This window comes from Saccostrea echinata, unplaced genomic scaffold, assembly GCF_033153115.1.
Source record: "Saccostrea echinata isolate AGI-Se365-2 ecotype Australia unplaced genomic scaffold, CSIRO_AGI_Sech_v1 ptg000030l, whole genome shotgun sequence".
In the NCBI taxonomy this organism is placed as follows: domain Eukaryota; kingdom Metazoa; phylum Mollusca; class Bivalvia; order Ostreida; family Ostreidae; genus Saccostrea; species Saccostrea echinata.
In genome coordinates this window covers 22,427,801-22,450,660 of record NW_026889779.1, presented here as the reverse complement: position 1 = coordinate 22,450,660, position 22,860 = coordinate 22,427,801, and the positions used below count along the sequence as shown (strand labels likewise).

The window sequence follows — 22,860 nt, the reverse complement described above, 5'->3', positions numbered from 1 at the left end:
AATTTCCTTTAACTAGAGTCTAAAATAGGTAAAGTACATTAATAAACAAAAATTGTCAATCACGACCGAATTTCCTCGCGTGAACAAGCACCGCGCATCCCACCATTAAATCAAAGATTTTTCTTGATAAAAACAGTGAGCGCAGTCTTGCTCAGTAAAGATCTTTTAACTGTGTCAGTTCTTATGTAAAATATCTCTTTTCCTTCCAAGTATGAATCCTGAGCAAGCATCCGCTCATATTTAATTTAATGAAAAATTACCGAGAATTGCACTGAATTATGAAAATTTCCCAAAACATTGCTACTTCTGAGACTGTATACCGTTATATAACGACACATAAAAAATGGAAAAAGCCCAGAAATAATCAGACTGGATTCACTTTTATTCAGTGATGTACAAAAATAGCGTATATGATTCAGTTCAAATTTTGAGAAAAACAGAGGACACAAAAGCGGCATTACTGCACTTAGTTCTTTTGCAGCCAATCGATTAAAAATCTCCGTTCATGACATATCTCATACAAATCATCGTAAACAAAAGAAATGGCACTACAATCAGCTGATTCACTGTTTACATTAAATTTTAGCGCAACTGTCAAACTCTATTTTACGTCGTTTACCTTGACCAATCACAGCATTGAAATAAGTCACGTGCTTAACAACGTCATGACTTTGGAATGTAACTGACGGAATGAAAGCGAATGGTTTGTTTTGAAAGTGCTCTCAGTTTTAATTAATAACTTCGTTAATTAAACGAATTTTATTAACATAAAAAATGACGAGGAATTAAAAAAAACGTTTTTTTTTTTTTGTTTTTTTTTTGTTTTTGTTTTTTTTTTTTTTTTTTTTTTTTTGCATTTTATTGCCTTTTTAGCGAAATCGTCACGCTGACGAGTGACTCTCTTATAGAGAGAAGAGCACGTGCTATTTCCATGTAATTTGTACGTACCGGTAAAGCGCAGTTCTCCCTTCTAAATATTTTGATGTCTTAAACATAGCGAAAGGAAAACACGGGAGTTACAACTTGTAATTTTTTGGAATTTTAATTTTTCTACGACAGACGTTCTTAATTGAAAATGGTGTCGTCATATGGTCTTCAATGTCTTATTAACTCAAATCCAGACTATACGATAAAACAATTTCGCCTCGGTCAATATTGATATTTTTCTGGTGAATAACAAACCATATTCACCACCGAAAGAGTTCATAATTGTATAAAATTGCATTTTATTAATCCAACGTTATTTAAGAAATAAGGTATCATTTTAAAAGTTTTATTCGGGATGTAAATACAGGTTGGTCATGTGATCAAATCCCATAAAGTCCGAAGGGCTTTATGGTAGATTTGATTACATGCCAACCTGTATTTAAATCCCGATAAAACTTTTAAAATGATACCTTATTACTTATATTTATATTTGTGACTGATTTATTACAAATAGTAAAGTACTAAATGTTTAAACCCATAAATGATTTATTTTCTTCAAAACTCAACGGTATAACTTGAATGTGATGAACACGTCGATCACTTATAACGTCACTATGAAATTACGTAGATCGTTTGTGACTGAACAATAAATTTATGGTCACATGACGAAGGTGTTTTACACAGATGTAAAAACGCCTTGTTCAAAAAGTGTTATATCAGGGAAAACATTTGCAAATGTAAATATAGATATATGAATCATTAAAAAATTCTCAATAATTTCTGGGAACACTATATATATATATATATATATATATATATATATATATATATATATATATATATATATATATATATATATATATAGTGTTCCCAGATTTTATTGAGAATTTTTTTAATTTTATATATATATATATATATATATATATATATATATATATATATATATATATATATATATATATATATATATATATATATATATATATATATATATATATATATATATATATATATATATATATATATATATATATATATATATATATATATATATATATATATATATATATCCTTCTGAATCCTCTTACATTTGCTCGTAGAAGAACAAACAATAAAGCCTTATGTTCATTGTATGAGAAAAAGAATGTGTTAGTTGAGAGAACTATGGATAAAATAGAAAAACGCTTAGGTCATTAAAATACGTATAGCAATAATATGACATAATTCATGTAACTTGGAATGAAAATCTAATTATGATAAATTCCTCTGTAAAAGTTAAGTTTCATGAAAAATTTTGCTTTTTAAGAAATTCATGTGATGTTGAATATTCACTACTTATTTTTATGAGATCAAAAGGACGTTGCCAATAGTTTACATAGAAAGCAATTAAAAACCTCCGTATAAGAGTTGTTTGAGGAAGGAACAGATCTAATACCCTTTCAAACTTCCAGGTATAGCAATGTTGTTGAGTAAAAATAGAGAAAAATCACGTACTTTGGAAACAGGACATTTTTTATTTAAATAAAAGGTAGTATTTGTTAAGAACTCTAGCAATCATGGGGGTATATGCATATTTAAATAACTATTTCTAGAATAATACAGGCCTAAGGGAATAGATGTTTTATCCACGTTAATCGACAGTTCTAGTTGGATATAACAGAGTAATCTCCATTTTTAGGAGGGAATAATCTGTAAGTCAGTTTTTAATATATATTTTTCTTTGGCGGTACTTGAATTTTTTCAAGCTCCTCCTTTATTTCTCAAGGAAATAATTCAAAATAATTCAATTATGCTCTTTTTCATGTAAGGAAACTTTATATCTTTTAGGTCTATAGGATTACTTTTACATAACAAAAATAGGGCAGAGGGCATATTGAATTTAAAAGCAATTAAAGCGTCTTTCTCTTTTCGAAAGAGACTACTCAACATAACCGAAAATCAAAATTCCATTTGATGTATATATGTGTTCATAAAACAATAAAATCCTAAGTTCATATTTTAAAAGGAAAATTACTAATAAGTAATTTTAAGTTGTCAGTATTTGATACATGGAGATGTTTAAAATTTGAAGAAAAAAAATCGATCAATAGAGATCACACAGCAGATCTACAAGAGAATCAGACATCAAGTCTGTTTTGTAACCTTTGATTAAAGTAACAACTTGTCACAAGGAAAAAGGAACTTTTTTTAAATAACAAATTCATTTATAGCAGATTTATCTTAATATAGCCCGATTTGATTGTAAAATATGATTGTGGAAAAATATTAGTTTTATAATTATCTTAGACCCTTGTGAAAATAAATTGCACCTTATCAAGTACATTATGTATAAGTAATTAATAACAATTAAACAAATAAATCACAATAAAAATATCTTCAAAAGACCAGCTTTTATAACAAGTCAATATTAACAAAAAGTAATAAAAGTAGGTTTGAAAACAACATGCCTAATTTTTCTTTCTACTTGTTTTCAGGCTTATCTAAAATATGTTTAATTGTTCAAATATCAGGAAGGTTACTCTGTTATGGATGCTAACACAACTGCCAGGGAACTTACTGTGGAATCCGTTTTTTCACACGGACTGCCTCATTACCAAGGATAAAGTAGACTGTTCGAATAGAGGCTTTAAGAACATATCATTCCTCAACTTACCAATGAATATTACAGTCTTGGACCTGTCAGGAAACAACTTCGTCAATTTAACCGATACATTTTTTGAATCGATTTCGGAGTCAACGATTGAAAAACTTCTTATAAGTAGATGTAACATTGAAGTTATATCGCGTAAAGCATTTACTGTTATCCCAAACGTACATTCAATAGATCTGAATTCCAATAATTTAACGGTAAGCGCAGTTATGGAAGGTTTGAAAGGTTTGAATGGCTCAAAAATAAAACATCTCAACATTTCAAATATCTATAATACTTCACGAAACTTACCGGAAAACCTTCTCTCGAGTCTTCAGAATACAAATGTTACAAGTTTAACGATGCGGAAATGGAATCTGGTAAAAGTGGCAGGAAGTTCCTTTCAAAATCTATCAAGCTTGCACATATTGGATCTAAGTCAGAACGAAATTCAATGGATGAATATGTCCGGTTTCTCGAAACTTAAACTGTTAAACCTGACTTGGAACGAACTTTCCATTTTACCAAGAATGTGTGATTATTATACTAATAAATCACTTGTTCCGGAACTGAAGAAATTATATCTTGCTATCAACCACCTTTCTGATTCATCACAATTCCACATACAGGGACATTGTTTTCCAAACTTAGACTATCTAAATATATCATTTAACGCAATCAGCATAATTAAAAGAAATTCATTTTCGACTCTTAGTAAATTAGTCAAACTGCGCATGGGAAACATGTTAACTTACGATATGATAATAGAAAACGATGCTCTAAATTCAACATCATTAAAGAAGCTATTTTTCGGAAGCTACATAAGAGTGTCCAAGAAAACCTTTAACCACAAAACTCTCTTTAAGAAATGTAAACAGCTGACAAATTTAGAAATGTCAACCTTTGATTTCTCCGTATTTTCCGGTGATGACTTCCGCGACATGCTGTCTCCCCTGACACATCTCCAGGAGCTTATTTTGCGCCAAACAATGCTGTATACTGTTCCTGATATCTCCATATTTCCCAGTCTTATAAGTCTAAACTTAGAAGAAAATTGGATTCGGCAGGTACACAAAGATGATTTTCAAAACAACTCACGACTTGAAAAGATAAGCTTTAGAAAAAACCAACTTACAACAGTTCGAGAAGACTCATTCACAGATGTAATATGGAAACAACCCAACCTCTCCATAGATATATCGCATAATCCCTTTGCTTGTGATTGTGATCTTGAATGGTTTATCAATTGGGCATACGGAAAAGGGATAATATTGAAAAACAGCGATTATCAATGCGATTCCCCAAAACAGTGGAAGGGAACTCGACTTGATGTTCACATTGAAAGTCTAAAGACAAGCTGTCATCCGTTTAGCACATTGCTTGTGACAATGTTAACAGTGTGTTCTTTTATGTTTATATTTGTTTTTATTTTGATTCTTGTCTGGAAGTTAAGGTGGGATGTTAAGTATTATCTTCACAAATGGACAAACAGAAGAAGTAAATATCAAGCACTTATTGAAAGGGAGTTAAAGGAATACGACGGATTTGTTGCATACAACACGCGTGACCGGAAATGGATTATGTCTGAACTTGTCGATGTCATGGAGAAAAAAGAAAACTACAAACTTTGTCTCCATGAGAGAAACTTTTTACCGAGCTGTGCTCACGTTGATAACATACTTGAAAGTATTGAAGCCAGTAGGAAATTCATTTTGGTACTTTCTAACAACTTCATGGAGGATCAGTGGTGCAATTACGAAACCATCATTGCCAATCATAAGTTAGCAGATGGAAATGGGGACAGAGTTTTTCTTATTTTGTTGGGGAAAATAAGCTCTAAACATTTTACAGTAGCACTGAAAACTTTGTTAAAATCTGTAGAAAATGCGGAATGGACTGTAAACGAAAACGGAAAGAAATTGTTTTGGAATAAACTGAAAAGTTTTATGCGTTAATAAGTTTGAATAAAGGGAAGTGTAGGTAATTACTGATTGTAATTGCTCATAATGAATGAACAGTATTACATTTAGGACCGTTGTATGTCTTCTGCGTTGGGTATTTTCTTTTATCAGGAAATAAAAAGTACCTGCTTACCATTATTGTCACATTTATCATATTAAAAAATATAGTCGAAAGCTTAAGGTTTCTATATACAACTCACTTTCAAGTGGGAAAGAAGAGTGTTTCAAGTGATATATATGCATATATATATATATATATGTGTGTGTGTGTGTGTGAGAGGGTGTGTGTGTGTGTGAGGGTGTGTGTGTGTGTGTATATGCACATATTTAATTTAGCTTGTCTATAAATACATGTATGTACCATTATCAAAGTATTCTATTCATTAAATTGTATAAAGCTAATATTGATCGGATTTTATGTATTGTGTAAATCTAAATTTTGGTTGATTTAGCTGATAATTTTGTGTATCGGCCTGTTGCGCGGTCCGGAAATTTGGACCGGGAATTTATAAGCATTTCGTGTATCACTCTGAAATTACAGCATCCGCACTTCCTTTTCAATCATCGCCTGTAACCAACAAACGGTTTGGAAATTAATTCAGAGCTAAAAATTTTAAAATACCCTCCCACCCCAACCCCCTATAATTCCTTCGTTTGACTTGTTCAGTGTGTCTGCCGTTTAAGTTTTATACTTTCAGATACCATGAGCTGTCTACAGACACAGGAATCCTTAGACCTACATCTCGTCACAATGGTAATTTTAGTGGTCAACGCGAAGTTGTTTGAAGCCATATCGTCACTTTCAGGTTTGTTGTGGAATTATGTCGTTGACTGTTGATACGTTGATGTTATTAATTTAATAATGTTTCCATATAGACAATTTAAAGCAAAGAGTTGTATATGAAATATATGTAGATAACGAACAGTATTCAGGCTCAAAAGTCCATCAAACAATACAAAAAAGGAGCAGAGCAAACACGGACCTCCAAACATCAGAGGTGGGATCAGGTGCCATGGAGGAGTGAGCATCCCCTGCCGACCGGTCACACCCGCCGTGTGCTCCTTGTCATGATGATCTGGAAATAACGGAAAAATCCGTCGACAATTCAGTGTGTAAAAAATGGCCTAACAATTTGTATGAAAAACGTCAGTCAGCATTTGACTCAATGATAAATTGTATTTGCTGACAAGGTCATTGTATCGACCATAGAACTTACGAAATGATGACTTTAAACGAGACAGCTGATATTCTTGTTTCATCAACTTGTTTGTCAATAATTTACCTCGTTTTAGGAATTGTACATACGCAGAGCATGTTCTTGCGTATCGAATCAACTGAGAGATATATACCTCGTATGCAGGTGATGAAGGTATATTGCTGCATAAGTAAGGGAAGTTGACGATTGAAAAGTTAAAGTCACACGTTTATCATAAAGCTTGGTTGTTAGATTACCATTAACGTCTTTTTCGAGTAAAATATCCAAATATGAAACAGATGTGTCAGACTCTGTGGTATCTTTTATCTCAAGCTCACAAGGATATATCGTATCGACATAAGAATGGAAATAGCCATTGTTAATTGACAATACGTCGTCGATATATATAAATGTCGAGTTGAAGGCCACAACGAGTGTTTTCTTCTTTTCACGTACAAGATTTTGGACAAAATTCTGCTTCATATGAACACAAAAAAAAGGTCTGCTAATAACGGGGCGCAATTGGTACCCATGGAAATTCCATTAGATTGTTGGAAGACATGATCTCCAAAAACCACATAGATATATTTGTCAATCAGAAACTCAAGCATCTTTTTAATGTCAACTTCAGAGTACTTGTGTGTACAATCAGAATGTTTTTTAACAAAATAATTTTGCAAATGACCAATGACAAGGTAAGTAAATTTACGAGTTTCATTTTTATTGAAAAAGCAGCTGTCGATGATATCAAAAAGCCTGGACTTTAATTTATCGTGGGGAATGGTTGTGTATAAGGTTGAAAAGTCGTAAGTTTTAAAGCTTTTGATTTTGGTAAAATCTTGTGATTTCAAATTTTCCAAAAGTTCCTTGGAATTTTTAAGTATCCACATCTGATTTACACCACTTCTCGAATATATTGTTGCACTATACTCTTGAAGTTTCTCCTTCACTACTGTTAATATCTTAGTGAGGAGTAAAGAAAGAGGCTTGGTTGAACATTTACTGGAACCTGCTATGTATCTTTGTTTTTAAGGATTTTTATGAAGTTTCGGAATCCAATATAAATATGGTAATTCAAATTCATTTTGGTTGTTTGGAATATTAAAAATATTCAAAACTGACATATGATTCTGAAGAATTTCTTCCTTAGAAAGGGAACTATCAGTATAGGTTGGATTACCACTTGTAGAATTAAATCCAAGTTCCTCTAAAATACATTTGATATAATAAGCCTTACAAACAAAGACAATGTTGTTACCTGCTTTGTCAGCAGGGACCAGTACGTACTGAACATGTATTCTTTCTAAATTTTTTTTTCACTTCTGGATTATTGAATACAGAAGGATGGATAGTTCTCATATTGCCCCTCAATCTTTTTATGCGCGATTTTAACATACATCTGATACATTTAATCCATTCTGACAAAGTGTCAAGGTCTTCTTTTTCACGTCTGGCCCATCGCCTGGCGTAGTCCTATACAGAATCCATAATATTTATGAAATTTCGACGCCAGTTGAAGGATCGGGGTTCCCTATATTTAGGACCTTTTAAAATTAGTGATCTAAGGTCCTCATTTTTAACTATATTTACATGTACGTCACCAGTAATAACGTGTCCAGCAGGACTATAGTTATAGGGTGAAGAAGAACATGAACACGATGGAGGATTATGTTTCAGATATTCGATATCCAGGCCCTGTAAAGTTTTCTTGTAATTAAAAAGTTTAGAAGAAATAGTCGATGTATATTTGTAGGAAATACAAGGTGTAGTCTTTAACTTGAAATATGGTGGAATACAAGACTGGACCCTTTTGTGATTAATAATATTACTTATATTAACCGCGTCAATTCCTTTTGTTGGCATATTGAAGTTTAAGGGAAAAAACGGATTGTTTTAGCTGCATTTTCCTCGGTAAAACGTGGGGGTTTAAAAAGCCTATGATTTGCAATATCCATAATCACAGATCCGAGCCTATATTCTGGTGTCGAGGAATCAAATAATGGACTTTCCTTGACCTTTTCAAGAAGACTATTTAAAAGTTTCAAAGGGACAGAGTAAAGTTTGGTGCAAATATGATGTATGATGTATGATGTACGTAAGGTAGTAATGAATCAAAAGAGACATCGTGTATTAAAGGTTTATTATAAGACCGATGCCCATGACTATATAAATTGATATGTTGATATGTCGGTAGCATGATTGTGATTAACCAAGCAAGCTACTTGCCGTTTCGGACGACACATAAAACCATTTATCTGACCCTGTGGCCAATATCTGCCATACAATAAATAACAAACTTTATGTGTTTTTAATTCTGAAGAATACTTAAGTAATGTTACAAATACAAGCATAGGGCTTGTATACTGTAGTATAGGTGTCTGGATGGGATAAGTCATAGCTGTCAGTGTCTTTGATAAATAAAGTTTAAGTTGCATTACAATGCCCCTTTTTTAATTCATGAAAATCTATTAAAAGGATCTGGAAGTACATATCATGGTATTTTAAAGAAACGGACGTAAAATTTCTTTTTTACGGTCTTTTTGATAAAAATAATTTACTGAAACTTCATGTAATTACGCGGGATGTTACACAAATACTTTTTGCATGTACAAGTATTATTGCCTATATATTTAGAATGCAGATATTTTGCGTTACAACAGAAGTATTACCCATTATACGCAATCAATATTAAAGGATTTATCGCATGATCTTTCAAAAATCGTAATTTTATGAAAAATATTATTTATAACCTTATTTATTAAAATACTGAATACAATAAACGTTGTTGAAAGCATATTTTAAGAGATATTGAGAGTTGAAATTCAAATACGGCAATATACATATACTGCATATTTCAGTCAGCTTTCGGCGAAATACTGCTCTGACGTCATAGGCGACAATTCGGTGATAGAGAGATGAGAATATGCAGACTATTAATGGAGTTATCAATGACAAATGCAGCTAAATTAAGAAAAATGCTGAAAAAATTAATTCCTTATATGCTTTTCAATTATTATAGAAACATTAATTAGTTCTAAGGTAGAAGGCTTTTAAGATTTTTTCGTTTTTTTATTCAAAACATTTAGAACCTGTAGCTCTAATTACGGCAATGTTTCGTGATCGAGAAATTATTTTTCAAGATCGCCATCAAAACATATGAAGACTTGCATAAATTAATATTATATACATAACGAAGAATAACGAAGTTATATAATGTTTAATTTGTGAATCAAATAAGTTAATACATGTGAAAAGATGACAAATCAAATTGCATTGTTATGACGAGTTGCGTCTTCGCTGCGTCTCCCTTGCTATAGTCGCTGCTATTTTTACAATGTTGACAGATTTTTTCAGATTTTTATCTTGCTGACAATTCTAACATATAAGGTTGAATATTCAATTTTATATCGATAAAATAAGTGATTTGGTCGTTCACAAAGCAGAAAATTCAGGTTGCATCCCGTATATTTTAGTAAGATTAATGAAGAGCTGATCAGCCATTGTCGCCTTTGACGTCACAGTCACGTGATCGCTATCTAATTAACTTAGATTTTTAATTCAGGGGTTTTCATTTGAGTCAGTAATTGGTTAATTACAGCGATTTATCCACAGTAAAAACACAGAATTTATAAATTGTGGTCAAAAGGAATGTAACACGGTTTTAATTTCAAATAATTTAGAAACATGCGATAAGTCCTTGAAGGTTCCACTAAAAGGAAACTTGTTATTATAGTATCTTTAGGAGCATCTAAACTAACTTAATGTTCTTAATACTCAGTAGCTGTGGCCTGTGAGTTTCATCCCAGTAAACCATACTTATGAAGTTGACACAAATTGCTTGACAACCGTTTTTCAAATAAGAGATATTATAAATACAAATAAACATATTAAAATGCTCGTTGAACATGTAATAGCAGAATTTTCAAAAAATTCTACGATCTACATCTGTTATTTTACAACTCTGTCTTTACTTGCCACCGCTCAAATGACTTTTCACTGCGCGTGCAAGGTTGATTCCTTAGTACATCGACCAGTGCCTAAAACTTGATGTTAGTTTTGATTTTTGCTATATAAGCATTTTGATAATATTGGATTTAATAAGTTTTGAAATATATTTTAAATGAAATTCTTTTTCGACTCACTGCTTATTTATCTTAATTTGGATCCGAGGGGCAGATATAACAGGCAACTTGATGAAATATGATGAACAGTTCAGACTCAACTGTAGTCTCAATACCTCAACTTCTTCGGGAGATATTGGCAAAACGTGTGGCTTACGTACATGTCTGGGGGGTTAAATATCTCAAAAATACAGTTTTAATTAGTACATCTGCCCCTGCATCTCAGGCTAAGTTGTACAACTACAACTTTCATAGCAGCTGTACTAAACAGAGTTACATGTGTGTGCACCTATGCCTGAAGTGCAACACACCTCACTGCAAACATCAATGTACATTACTTAGCACCTTCTTTCAACAATCAAGTCCTTGTGCTCATAACTACAATTTTCGTTCCACCTCAACAAATGCTCACACCCAACTACAGCTGTAGGATTACGCCCCAGGACAATGGGACCTAGGTTTTTCACTCAATAAACTTGACCAAATAATGCACTTGCTTCAACAATACCGAAGTAAAAGAGTACGTCAGAATTTAGTAATGTACTTGCAATACACAATATTACGAAAGCCAGATAGGGTCATTTTTGACAAGATAAAAAAAATTAACTCATTATAAGGAAATAAAAAAGTTATAAAGAGTTGGTATCTCGTTATAACGAATTAGTTATCTCGTCATAACGAGTTAGTATATCATTATTACGAGATAAATATCTCGTTATAAAGAGTTGGTATCTCGTTATAACGAATTAGTTATCTATTGGTTATTTCGTTATAACGAGTTAGTATATATAACTAGTTAGCTATCGCGTTATAACGAAATAGTTTTCTCGTTATTTCGAGATTTAATGGCAATATACGAATATAAGAATAAAATGTTTTTAGTTTTTAATGTCATTGAATATTTAGCTGATAATTATTAATTTAAGTTGAACAATTGATAAATGGTTGAAAATTTAATTTGCATTAGAGTTAATGTAACAAACTAAATTTATCCCTTAAGATACCCCTATCGTGTGATAATAGATATTGGTCTTTATCCTGTGGGGAGCCCCTCGATTAGTAATTTTATCTACCTAAGAGCTCGTGTTCGGGTAGTACCCGGAAAGTTACAGCCACGATTAGACCTGTTTGGCTTGTTCTGAAGTAGCCGGGGCGGGTGCTCAAAAGTACATGTACATCAGGTATTTACGAGAAAGAAAATGTAATTTGTAAAATATGTTTATATACTTAGAATCTAGACATTTTAGTATGTTTTTTTTACTATTTTTCCCCCAGGGTCCTTTTCCTCGGGCTTTCGTCCCGTTTCTAAAATGACACAGGTCTTCGGCGGGGTACTTAAATTCCATTGATACAATAGCCAGTCCAGGTCGAGAGGGAGTGTCTTGGTTATGCATTTACAACAGCACATGTGAGAGAGACTCAGATACGGCAGCCCTGACGGACAGCTCGGGACCAGGATTTAAAAGTTATGTGTTTAAAAGAATTCCACTCTTTGAAAATTATATTGATTAAATCCAAAGATAATCCAAACAGCATTGTGAAAGTTTAGGAGACAGTGATTTATGTGTTATTTGTGAATTTATATTCAATTTCATTTGTGAAAAATACGTGTGAGGAAATTCAACACCAAAATTCTGAGAATGTTAAGCAGAGGTGCTATGATCAATTAAGCATACTTTCTAGGATACTTCCCCTGTTCCCAGGACGGTCTGCATTTCATATCTATTATTTATTTATTTTGTTGTAAATATTTACTTTTGTTTTCTTTATTATATTTTGTTAAAATTTCAGTTTGTTGTTTCCTTGATTTATTCGGGTTCTAAAGGTGTATAACTCACATCTCAACAGTTAACTTTATGATTAAGTCTTAAACTATATGTACATGTCAAAAATGATATTTTCATAAGTATAGCAACTCTAAGGAGAACACATTTACACATTAACTCGTGAACGCATCCTCTTGTACGAAAGCCTATTAGAATTAATCTATGGGAAAAAAAATTTAGAAGGTGTTATAACGTCTTTCGAAAAAGCGTATTAACGCGAAAAAAGGCGTTATTATGCCTTTCAGAAAGGCGATATTACGCCTTTTCAAAAGGCGTTATTACTCTTTTTCGAAAGGCGTTATTACGCCTTTTTAAAAGACTTATTACGCCTTACCAAAAAAAAAGCGTTATTACGCCTTTCAAAAAGGCGTCATTATGCCTTTTCAAGAGGCGTTGTTACGCCTTTCCAAAAGGCTTTATTACGCCTTTCCAAAAGGCAATATTACGCCTTTTATTTTCAAACATGACTAACTTAGCCCACTGGACATGAATTACCCTCTGGACATGAATTTCACAATTAAATATAGGGCTTATTTCTCAAAAAATGATTTAAACATATTGTAATTAGATTCAAAGGAAAAATTTTTTTAAATGTGTAATATATTTTCAATATTAAACCAACTTAGCCCTTCTCTGATGCCAGACACCTCTAACAAAAGTCATCGATTTCACAAATTTGGTTGAAGGCTAATTGCTCATTATACCCATGCAAATAGTTTGCCTGCTTTTTTCCGAGAGGAGAGAAAAAATGTTCAAATTTGACATGAATTTTTAATACATGACGAGCGTCGCCCGCGTGGCGCAGTGGTTAGAGCGTCTGCTCTAGAGCCGCGAAGTAAGGAGTTGATCCTTACGTCGCGGATTCGAATCCCATTGTGGGACGTGGAGACCGGTCCTTCGGATGAGACCGTATAAACCGAGCTCCCGTGTCGCAGTAGGTGCTGGCACGAAAAAAATCCCTCACTGCTCAATGGCCGTAAGTGCCGAGTATAGGACAAAAATTTGCAGCTCTCCACCGGCAAGTGGTGGCGTCTCCATATGAGTGAAAAAATCTCGAGAGGGACGTTAAACTACAAACAATCAATCAATCAATACATGGCCAGCAAAGCCCCAAGCTGCATCTGCTTATATCCTGGATTTTCACAAGTACAGTGTTGACTTCTCTTAATACGCATGTAAACAGTTGTCTGCGAGATGTGCAGGGATATAAAAGACACTTTTATATATTCCATGAATAAAGATGGCTTTGATTCAATCTTTCATATATTTATTAATATAAAATAACTCCTTTCCATATTTAGATATAACGCTTTTTCAAACAGGCCGGTAGAACGAGTGCAAGGGGGACTCCTCCACCCCACTTTTTGGGAGAATAGTCTTGCTATAGTTTAAATATAAAAATCATTTATTGGCTGCTTGGTCCCTGAACATTTTGTTGCAGTATGATTAAATTCTGGCAAATTATTGTATTTAAAAAAAGTTTTTCGAAAAGGTAGAAAAAGATCCCCCTCGAGTTAGGCAGTTTATTATTGGGGGGTTGGGGTTGGGGGTTGGGGGGGTTGCTTGTCAATTTTATGGGAGGCTAGGAATGGACTTGTTCAAAAACTTATTTTTTTGTTCAGTCATTCAGAAAATGTAAGGAATATCCAGCATCTGAACCATGTCTGGTAGTGTGCATCATCGGTGCAAGACACTGAAATTCTGAATTAAACAAAATCAACTTCATGCACTTTTTAAAATAGTGGGGATAATTTTTAAAATAATTACACCTGTTTAAAAAATTGGATTTTTTAAATAAGCGGGAGCCTTGATTATTGACAATTTTTGTGAGTTTGTTATGTTATCATATTACGTTACTGTACAAATGTGTCATCCCACTACAGGGACTTGTTTCTGTAATAAAAGTTTTCCTCCATGGTATTTACCTCCAGAGTACGTGGCGTAGTCTCAGTCAGTCAATACAGCAAAATCAAGCTTTTATTCTCTATCTTGTTATTGTTCTTTGGCAAGATTATTTAAGCATGAAGGATCACGTCTAGGTAAATATATGCGTTGACCTATAGGGCCGATATTGGTTTCAGTCTTTAGAAAAAGCTTATCGATATCTGTTCCGGTTGCTGACTTTAGGCAACATGCGTGTAGTTTCTTGTTTCTCATGTATCGCTTTAGTTGTAGTCATCTGTGTGTTCATATGACCCTACCTCGGTATTTAACAGATACATCCTTTGTATGAGGGTCCTTACTTGATGCCTGGGTAATTGCGACGGGACATAAAACCTTAACTGACATTACCACGTTTTTTTATAATCTGTAAACCTTCCTCCTGCATTTTTGACATAACATGTTGCCAATGCACACAATTTTCCCGAGGAATGAACTGCATCTACTCTGCATAGCGCAGTATCTCTACCACTGGCACAAAAGTACTATTACCCAGAGATGTTCTTGAAAGACATACGCAGCAATTTTTGCTCGGCATGATTTTTTTCGTGACACCTGCAGTATCGAGTAACACAAAGTGAATGATTCGTGTCCTCGAACAAATTGTGCTTACACTGAGGTAAAGTTCCGGTTGATTGCGTTTAGTTAAAGAAAATTTATGATCTGCATTTCCATAAATGTCTTTTGTTTGTTTGTATGTTGTTTAACGTCCCTCTCGAGAATTTTTCACTCAATGGCATATGGAGACGCCACCACTTGCCGGTGGAGAGCTGCAAATTTTGTCCTATACTCGGCACTTACGGCCATTGAGCAGTGAGGGATCTTTTCGTGCCAGCACCTTCTGCGACACGGGACCTCAGTTTATACGGTCTCATCCGAAGGACCGGTCTCCACGTCCCACAGTGGGATTCGAACCCGCGACGTAAGGATCAACTCCTTACTTCGCGGCTCTAGAGCAGACGCTCTAACCACTGCGCCACGCGGGCGACCATAAAGGTCTTTTATATCAACAGCAAACATACATTTAAGGAAGAAAATAGAAGTAAAATGTAAAAGCCTGTATAAAAAAATTAAATTCGTGTTTATACAGGTGAAAAATTTGAAAAAATAAAAGTGTGCCAACAGGTGGATTCGAACCAGGACACTAAAAATGTTCATGGTGAGAGTCTGCGATCTATCTCTTTGAGCTATACTGCCTATGAAGACATATGTCATAAATATAATCAACTATGATAGAAATAGGTTTTCTCATTTTTTGTAGTTTTTTTTTTTTTTTTTTTTTTTTTACGAATTTCGACCCTAGGACAGGGGTGCCCCTAAAAAAATCTTGTTTTAAATCATTCTTTAGATCTAAATCTATCAAAATTTCATAATTTAATTTAGGGACAGGCCTGCCCTGGAGGACTTCTATGCCAAAATTCACGCCAAAAGTTAGTGCTTTAACGGACAAAATACTGTTTTGACCAACTTTGGAGGTTAATTTCAAAGTTGCAAATAAAAAAATTTAGGTTCAAAATGCAAATTTGAAAAATTTAGACAAATATACGAAAGAAAACAACCAAAGAACATTAATTTTTAAAAGTGACTTTTTCCGGAAAAATGTTCTCTCCTATAGATCAAATCTTTTGTTATAACGAATACATTCTTTCTCTTCTTGTTATTTATAGGAAACGGAATAATTTGAGCGTGGATAAAAAGAACATTTGTGTTCACTCAACAAGACTTATTTGTACCGTTAATGTGAAATCATAATTTTTCCATGCACCTCTGCAGGGGCGATGCTAAATATGGGCATCTTTAATTTATCCTCGCTGCAAAATAACTAAAACAAGAGATGTTTGGGAAACACTTAGCCCCCCCCCCCCCCCATAATTGGAATATTTCTAAGCCCAAGAGGCATAGCTCTGTCAAAAACTGCTCGATCATACCCAAAATAGAATTTGACTTTAATATTTTTATGATAAATCTGTATACCAATTTTCATTTCAGTACGTGCAATCACTACGAAGAAAATGAACGGAAACTGCAAATAATTGGAATTTCTCTAAGTCCAAGGGGCATAACTTTGTTAAAATGTGCTCGATCGTACCAAGAACAGAACTTGGTCTAGATATTTTATGATTAATCTATATACCAAATTTCATTTCAGTATGACTTTGTGCAACCTCTGCGAAGAAAATGAACGGAAACTGCAAATAATTGGAATTTTTCCGAGTCCAAGGGGCATAACTCTCTTAAAAAATTGCTCGATCGTACCCAAAACAGAATTTGACCTAGATATTCTTTTGATTAATCTGTATACCAAATCTCATTTCAGTATGTGCAACCTCTGCGAAGAAAATGAACGGAAACTGTTGGTGGACCGACGGGCCGACAGACAGACAGCAGCAAAGCAATATGCCCTCCCTTCTTCGAAGGGGGGCATAATAAAAACAAAACAGACAAACAAAAAGCAAAAACAAACAAACGAGAAAAAACAACCAATCAACCGCCAACCAACCAACCAAAAAAACCCTAACAAACCACAAACCATTTCAGGCAAATTAGTGATGCGATAGAGGTTCGAATTTTAAATTTGAAGAGAGTGAAAAGTTTTAATTATCTCTATGTCGTGCCAAATACCCAGGATTAAGAAACAGATTAAGATTAATTTAGTCAAAACTTCTTCTTAACCGAGAATGAAATTCCAAATCTGTTAATGAATCAAAGCATTCAAGCAATGCTATCTTAAAAATAAATTAATATTGGACTGTTTGATTTCCATATTATTTCAGATCAATATTCAGATTTGATTTAATTAAGTAAAAAAAATTTCATGGTCCGGGACCAGAACCATGCATTTATATTGGGGATTTACATTTAAAAGAAGTAATCTCCATATTTCATTGTTACAAACTTCCTGTGTGGAAATTAGACTTCAAGGAATATATATATATATATATATATATATATATATATATATATATATATATATATATATATATATATATATATATATATATATATATATATATAGTTATTTCTCTTGTTGCTTTACTTGCAGTTCTTTCTGTCTTGCGTCAAGATACGGTAAGATTAGGAATATACTAGTATTTAAAGTGTTGAAATAATACCGGTATAGTTTAAAACATTGTACAAAAAGAAATTGAAAAAAAAACAGTCATTGGAATTTCTTTAAAATTTAATTGAGTTCTTATTTTAAATATACCTGTTATCTAATTGATAAAAATGCGTGTTAATTCAATAAATCATTTTACTTCTTTTTTCCCACAGACTTGAATTTTCAGGAACAACCATAAACATGTTGGATACTAGATTTCGTTTATGAATGAAATTTTCCCAGATCTCTATATCGAACTTCGCAAACCAAAAACAAATTTTCAGTATGGTTGCTGAAAACATCTCATTCGAGGATTCTTCTTCCAATTTCTCACAGCCATTCAATGCTGATAGAAGCCTTGTATCTAACAGAAAAATGGAACTGAATTTTCTTGTTCTCAGTTTAGGAATCGTGATTATTTTCGAAAATTTGCTCATACTTGTAGCCGCCGCGCGGAGTCGGAAGTTAAGAGACGACATTCATTATAACCTTGTTTTGTCTCTGTCCTTCAGTGATTCTTTACTCGGTCTAAGTATGGTCTTCCATACAACTGTAGTCGCTCAAATCAACAAAACTAACCTAATGGATTTAGTCTGTTATGTAAACTTCTGTCTATGGTACGCAACGACACAAATATCGTTATTGCAAACATTTTACATAAGTCTTAACCGTTATCTCGTAATCTCGGAGAGAAAATTAAACCACATTTTATGGAATGGGAATCGTAAATATTTAGTATACAGCATATCGTGGATGGGAGTAGTAATCTTTGTGTTTTTTATGAATTATTCTCCCTATAGTGCACATATATGTAGTTTGGAATATTTATATAGTGATACCTTCTCCTCTTTTATAAAGGTTTACTACACTGTCAACTGGCTTCTCTTGTGTCTGACTATTATACTATATGTCCTAGCACTGTGGAACATACATAAAAGATACCAGAAAACAGAGCAGATGCCTACCTGTCCAAATAACACGGATTCTGGAGAGGACCGCATAAATAATATTAAGCAAAAGCGAATTAGAAAGTCTATGAAGCTGGTCAGCATAATAACTGTCACACTTCTGATTTTGTCGGGTCCTATGGCATTCTGGGGCATATTTTTTACTTATACTCCTGTCACTTTTTTTGCTCTTTCTTCTGGTGTCACATTGAATTCTATTATCAATCCTATCATATACTGTTTTCAAATGGAGGATCTTAGAGCTGAAGTTAAGTCAATGTTTAGAATCAACAGAAATTAACTCAAAGATAAATTCAAAATCTGTTTATTGGGGGAAAATGGATTTACAGCGAGTGATTTTTTTTTTCTTGTGACATATGCAAACATTAAAATTCAGGCATATTGGAATCCAAAACAGGCCGCCATCGGTTCCAAGAATACATGGATTGCAGGATAAGGATACGAGAGTTTGTGAAGAGAAGTGGATTTATAGGAAAGCCTGCCAACTTCTCTATAGGGGAAACAGTAGTTTGTGTAAAAAGATTGTGTTATAATGAACGTCCTAGATTTTTCGAGATCATGTTATTGCATTTGTTAAATGTTGCACATAAACAAAAAATCTACTTTCATACGTTAGAGTGAGATTGGGTAAAAGTTTGTATACATATTCTGAAAAGAGAAATAAATGATTTTAATTTTTGTTAGACGCTGCATGAAATGTTGGACTTAAATGCTAATGATATGTTGTGTTATTAAAATCCAGGAAAATGAATCTTTTTTTATTATTATTGTAACATTTTAAAAAAATCGTGATAAGCCCTTCAATCTATAGGAATAAGTACACTACAAGTACCACCATCAGAGGACAAGACAGATGACATGACATATTTCAGTTTTAAATATTTTCCATATCTAAACAACCAAACTGACTTTGAATTACCTATACAGGTTTCCAAAACTTAGTAAAAATCCTAAGCTTACAAAGATACATAGCGGGATATATTTGTGTCGTTTACTGATTTTTATTTGAAAATTAAAATAAGTATAAAAATCAGTAAACGACATGCACTTGTAGTAAATGTTCTACCAAGCCTCTTTACAGGTCACGAACACAACAGCAGTGGAGGTGAAGCTTCAGTACTGTACAACGACTGTATATTAGAGAAGTGGTTAAAATCAAATATGGATACTAAAATGAACTTCTAGATAATTTGAAATCGCAAAGTTTTGCCAAAATCAATAACATGATAATAGGATGTCTTTTAAATGCTTTATACTTTAAACACTTTATACTACTATTCCTCAAGATACATTAAAATAATGACCAGGAGCCTTTTTCATAAATTTAAAAGAAAAATCTTAAGATTGTATCTGTATATAGTTATATCTTACGGGGCCATTCCTTTTTCACAAAAATTGTTACGAGAAATATAGCGACGACATTTTATCAATCAGAGCTATTCTCTGTAACCGCAAACATTTTGGCGCGCATGGTCACGAATTTTGAAAAAAAAAAATGCCCATTATTACACTTGACAGCAGAAGCATATGTGTGAATTAAAAAAAAAATCATCACACGCATATTTATCAACACACACTAAAAATACAGGCAATGAAAATAGATTTCTATGTCTCAGCATATGTCTTTAGATAGTGTCTAAATACCTGCTAAATATCTCGTTGATATCTCAATTAACAAAAAAGTTATGCCCAAAAATGATGCTAAAATTGTCAGGAGTGCAACACCTTTTTGTGACATTTTGAAATTTCAATATTTTTTGGAGATCTGTGAAATAAAAAATAATGCTTCATGTTGAAAATAAAGACTTTCCTGATAATATTCAAAGTATTGAGCTTTAAATGTGGACTGTAGTAACTTTTGTTTAATCAGGTTGTGGTCATGGCTGATGCTTAAAAAAATGTTATACCATGTCAGGAGTCCAACAGAAAAAATGTAGTGTTGCCAAAAAAACATCAATTGTAAAATTCTGATAGAAAATTAAGACAAAAAAGAATTTTGGAAGTGTAAAATAATAACTGATATACATTTTAAAACTTTAAAATATTATATAAATCACAAGCAGCATAAATGAGCGTCAAGCATATGTGCATACTCCAAAATGTCAGGAGTGCAACATTTGATATTTTGCTCCCAAGCATGAAAAAACTGTTATCATTATATGATTTTCTGATTTTTATTTTGGAAAATAGAGACACAAAGAACATTTTTACCAAATAGATTTATCAATTGCAGGATCTGTCTGTGCTTCAGATCCATATTTCTATGGTCAGGAGTGCAACACATTTTTTTTAAAGATTCAAGTTGTGTGACGAAAAGACCTCTATTCATGCTTAGAAGTATTCATTAATTAATAATGATCTTTTTGTATAATATAATGCTAAATTATTGACAGTTTTTTTTTTTTTTTTTTTTTTTTTAATAAAATCCTTCCTTTTTCAATTTTATCAATTCAGATGTGTTTTTGTCTTTTTGTGATTTTTTTTAATGAACATTAAAAATAAACACACTAAAACATTGTCATAAAATTCGAGTAATTTCTCCTCAACTTCACTGAAACAACAGAACAAGTTCTTACGTAATTTTCACTTCACAATTCTACTTTAAAGGCCCCAATGCTTTTGGTCGGGAGTGCAACAAATATGTTAGAATTATAAATCATCCAGTAAGAATAAAAAGAAAGAAAAAATGATGAGTAGAATTTTTCTGGTGGGTTACTGTGTTTGTCTTCTAAAGGAAAATATGCTTTAAAATATATTTTATCTTCTAAATATACATTTAAGCTAGTTTTTTGGCATAAAATAGGGTATAATTCAAGATAAAATGCGAATTTTAAATACTTTCATCTGTTTTAATTATGAAGTATTGGACTATAAGTATTGCACAATTTCATTACCACTTGATGTTGCCAACACTTTATGAATTTTTGTGTTCTGTGGTTTTAATTTTAAACTTTACTGCAATAAGGAGTGCAACAAAACTGCTTCATAATTACCGATGCTTTTTAACTATCTTTACTAAAAATTAAGTTGAAAAAAAAAAATGCTTGATACTATTTGATGTTCAAAACACTATGTCTATCAACAAATTACAGAAATTTTACAGTCAGTTCAGGGAATAGTTTTCATAATTTCACATATATTTTAAATACAATTTATATATATTACACTTTGCAAATAATCATGTTTTAAGGTCTTCAAAATATTAGAAACCTGCTGTAAACGATGAAAAATATCAACACGACAAATTGATTTACAAAGTAAGAATGGGTTATTGTGCGTTATAATTTTTAAAACAATGTTAAATAAAATACATATCAGATGTCAGGAGTGCAACACAATAATGTAACATAGGGTCACTTCAAAATCTAGTATTTTTCGTAAGAGAACTCGTATATAACAATTCTGTTTTGGCTTAGATTTAAAGAATTGACTTGAACGGACAAGAAAGTGAATTTTGGGGAATTTTATTGCTTCATATTTTTTTCATATTAAAACTTTTAAACCAGAATTGAAAAAATAATATAAAATAACAATCAAAAAGCCAATTTTTTGTCACATGTGCAAGAGAAGATACTCATTCAAGGTCTAGATTTAATCATTTATACCCCTTTTACCATTTTAAAGCATAAAAAACTATAATTTCTTGTGATTATGTATTTTAGAAAGTCTTTTAAGGTGTAATGATATTTTCTTTTTTCAAAAGAAATTTTACTAATAAAAATTCTGAAGCTTTTTAATCCAATTGTCTATTCTATTGCCACTTCAGGATTTTAAACTAGAATGCATTTGCAATATGATGATATAAGTGAAAAATATGTTATAAGTAGTTGAATTTTGCCAAAAAAATTCAGTTTGGTGGTCATTTTTTTTTTTTTTGAATTCACCCATATGTAACAAGAGAGGAGAATAATGCGACGTACCAGACAGGGATTCGAACCCAGGCCCCCTGAATCTCCAGTCAGACCTGTGCTATCTGGTCACCGGTGATCGAACCCGCCTGACCGCCACATCCCTCACTCCTGAAAGGTCTTTACCCTCAAAGACACCAACTCAGGCTCGTTTCTGGCATGCAGGTCTTTCACCTGTCGCTTCCAGAGCATGACACCGTTCACGGTAGCTCAGTCGGTAGAGCGCTCGCTTCGTGATCGGGAGGTCGTGTGTTCGAATCTCGCCCGCGACTGACCTAAGTCG

The 22,860-nt window shown here is 32.8% G+C and overlaps 2 protein-coding genes across 2 annotated transcripts in view; both read left to right on the top strand.

The window, feature by feature from the left end:
- Positions 1-22,860, top strand: part of LOC133197541 (bacterial dynamin-like protein) — a 121,711-nt gene that overhangs the window by 65,828 nt on the left and 33,023 nt on the right. The window lies entirely within an intron of this gene.
- LOC133196550 (toll-like receptor 2 type-2) lies at positions 4,278-5,652 on the top strand. Its single transcript, XM_061332422.1, has one exon. It carries the CDS (start codon positions 4,291-4,293, stop codon positions 5,509-5,511), a length of 1,221 nt encoding a protein of 406 aa, XP_061188406.1. The 5' UTR covers positions 4,278-4,290; the 3' UTR covers positions 5,512-5,652.

What these genes read in the sequence shown, in the direction of transcription:
- LOC133196550 (XM_061332422.1), top strand. Translation starts at nt 4,291, where the DNA reads ATGGGAAACATGTTAACTTACGATATGATAATAGAAAACGATGCTCTA.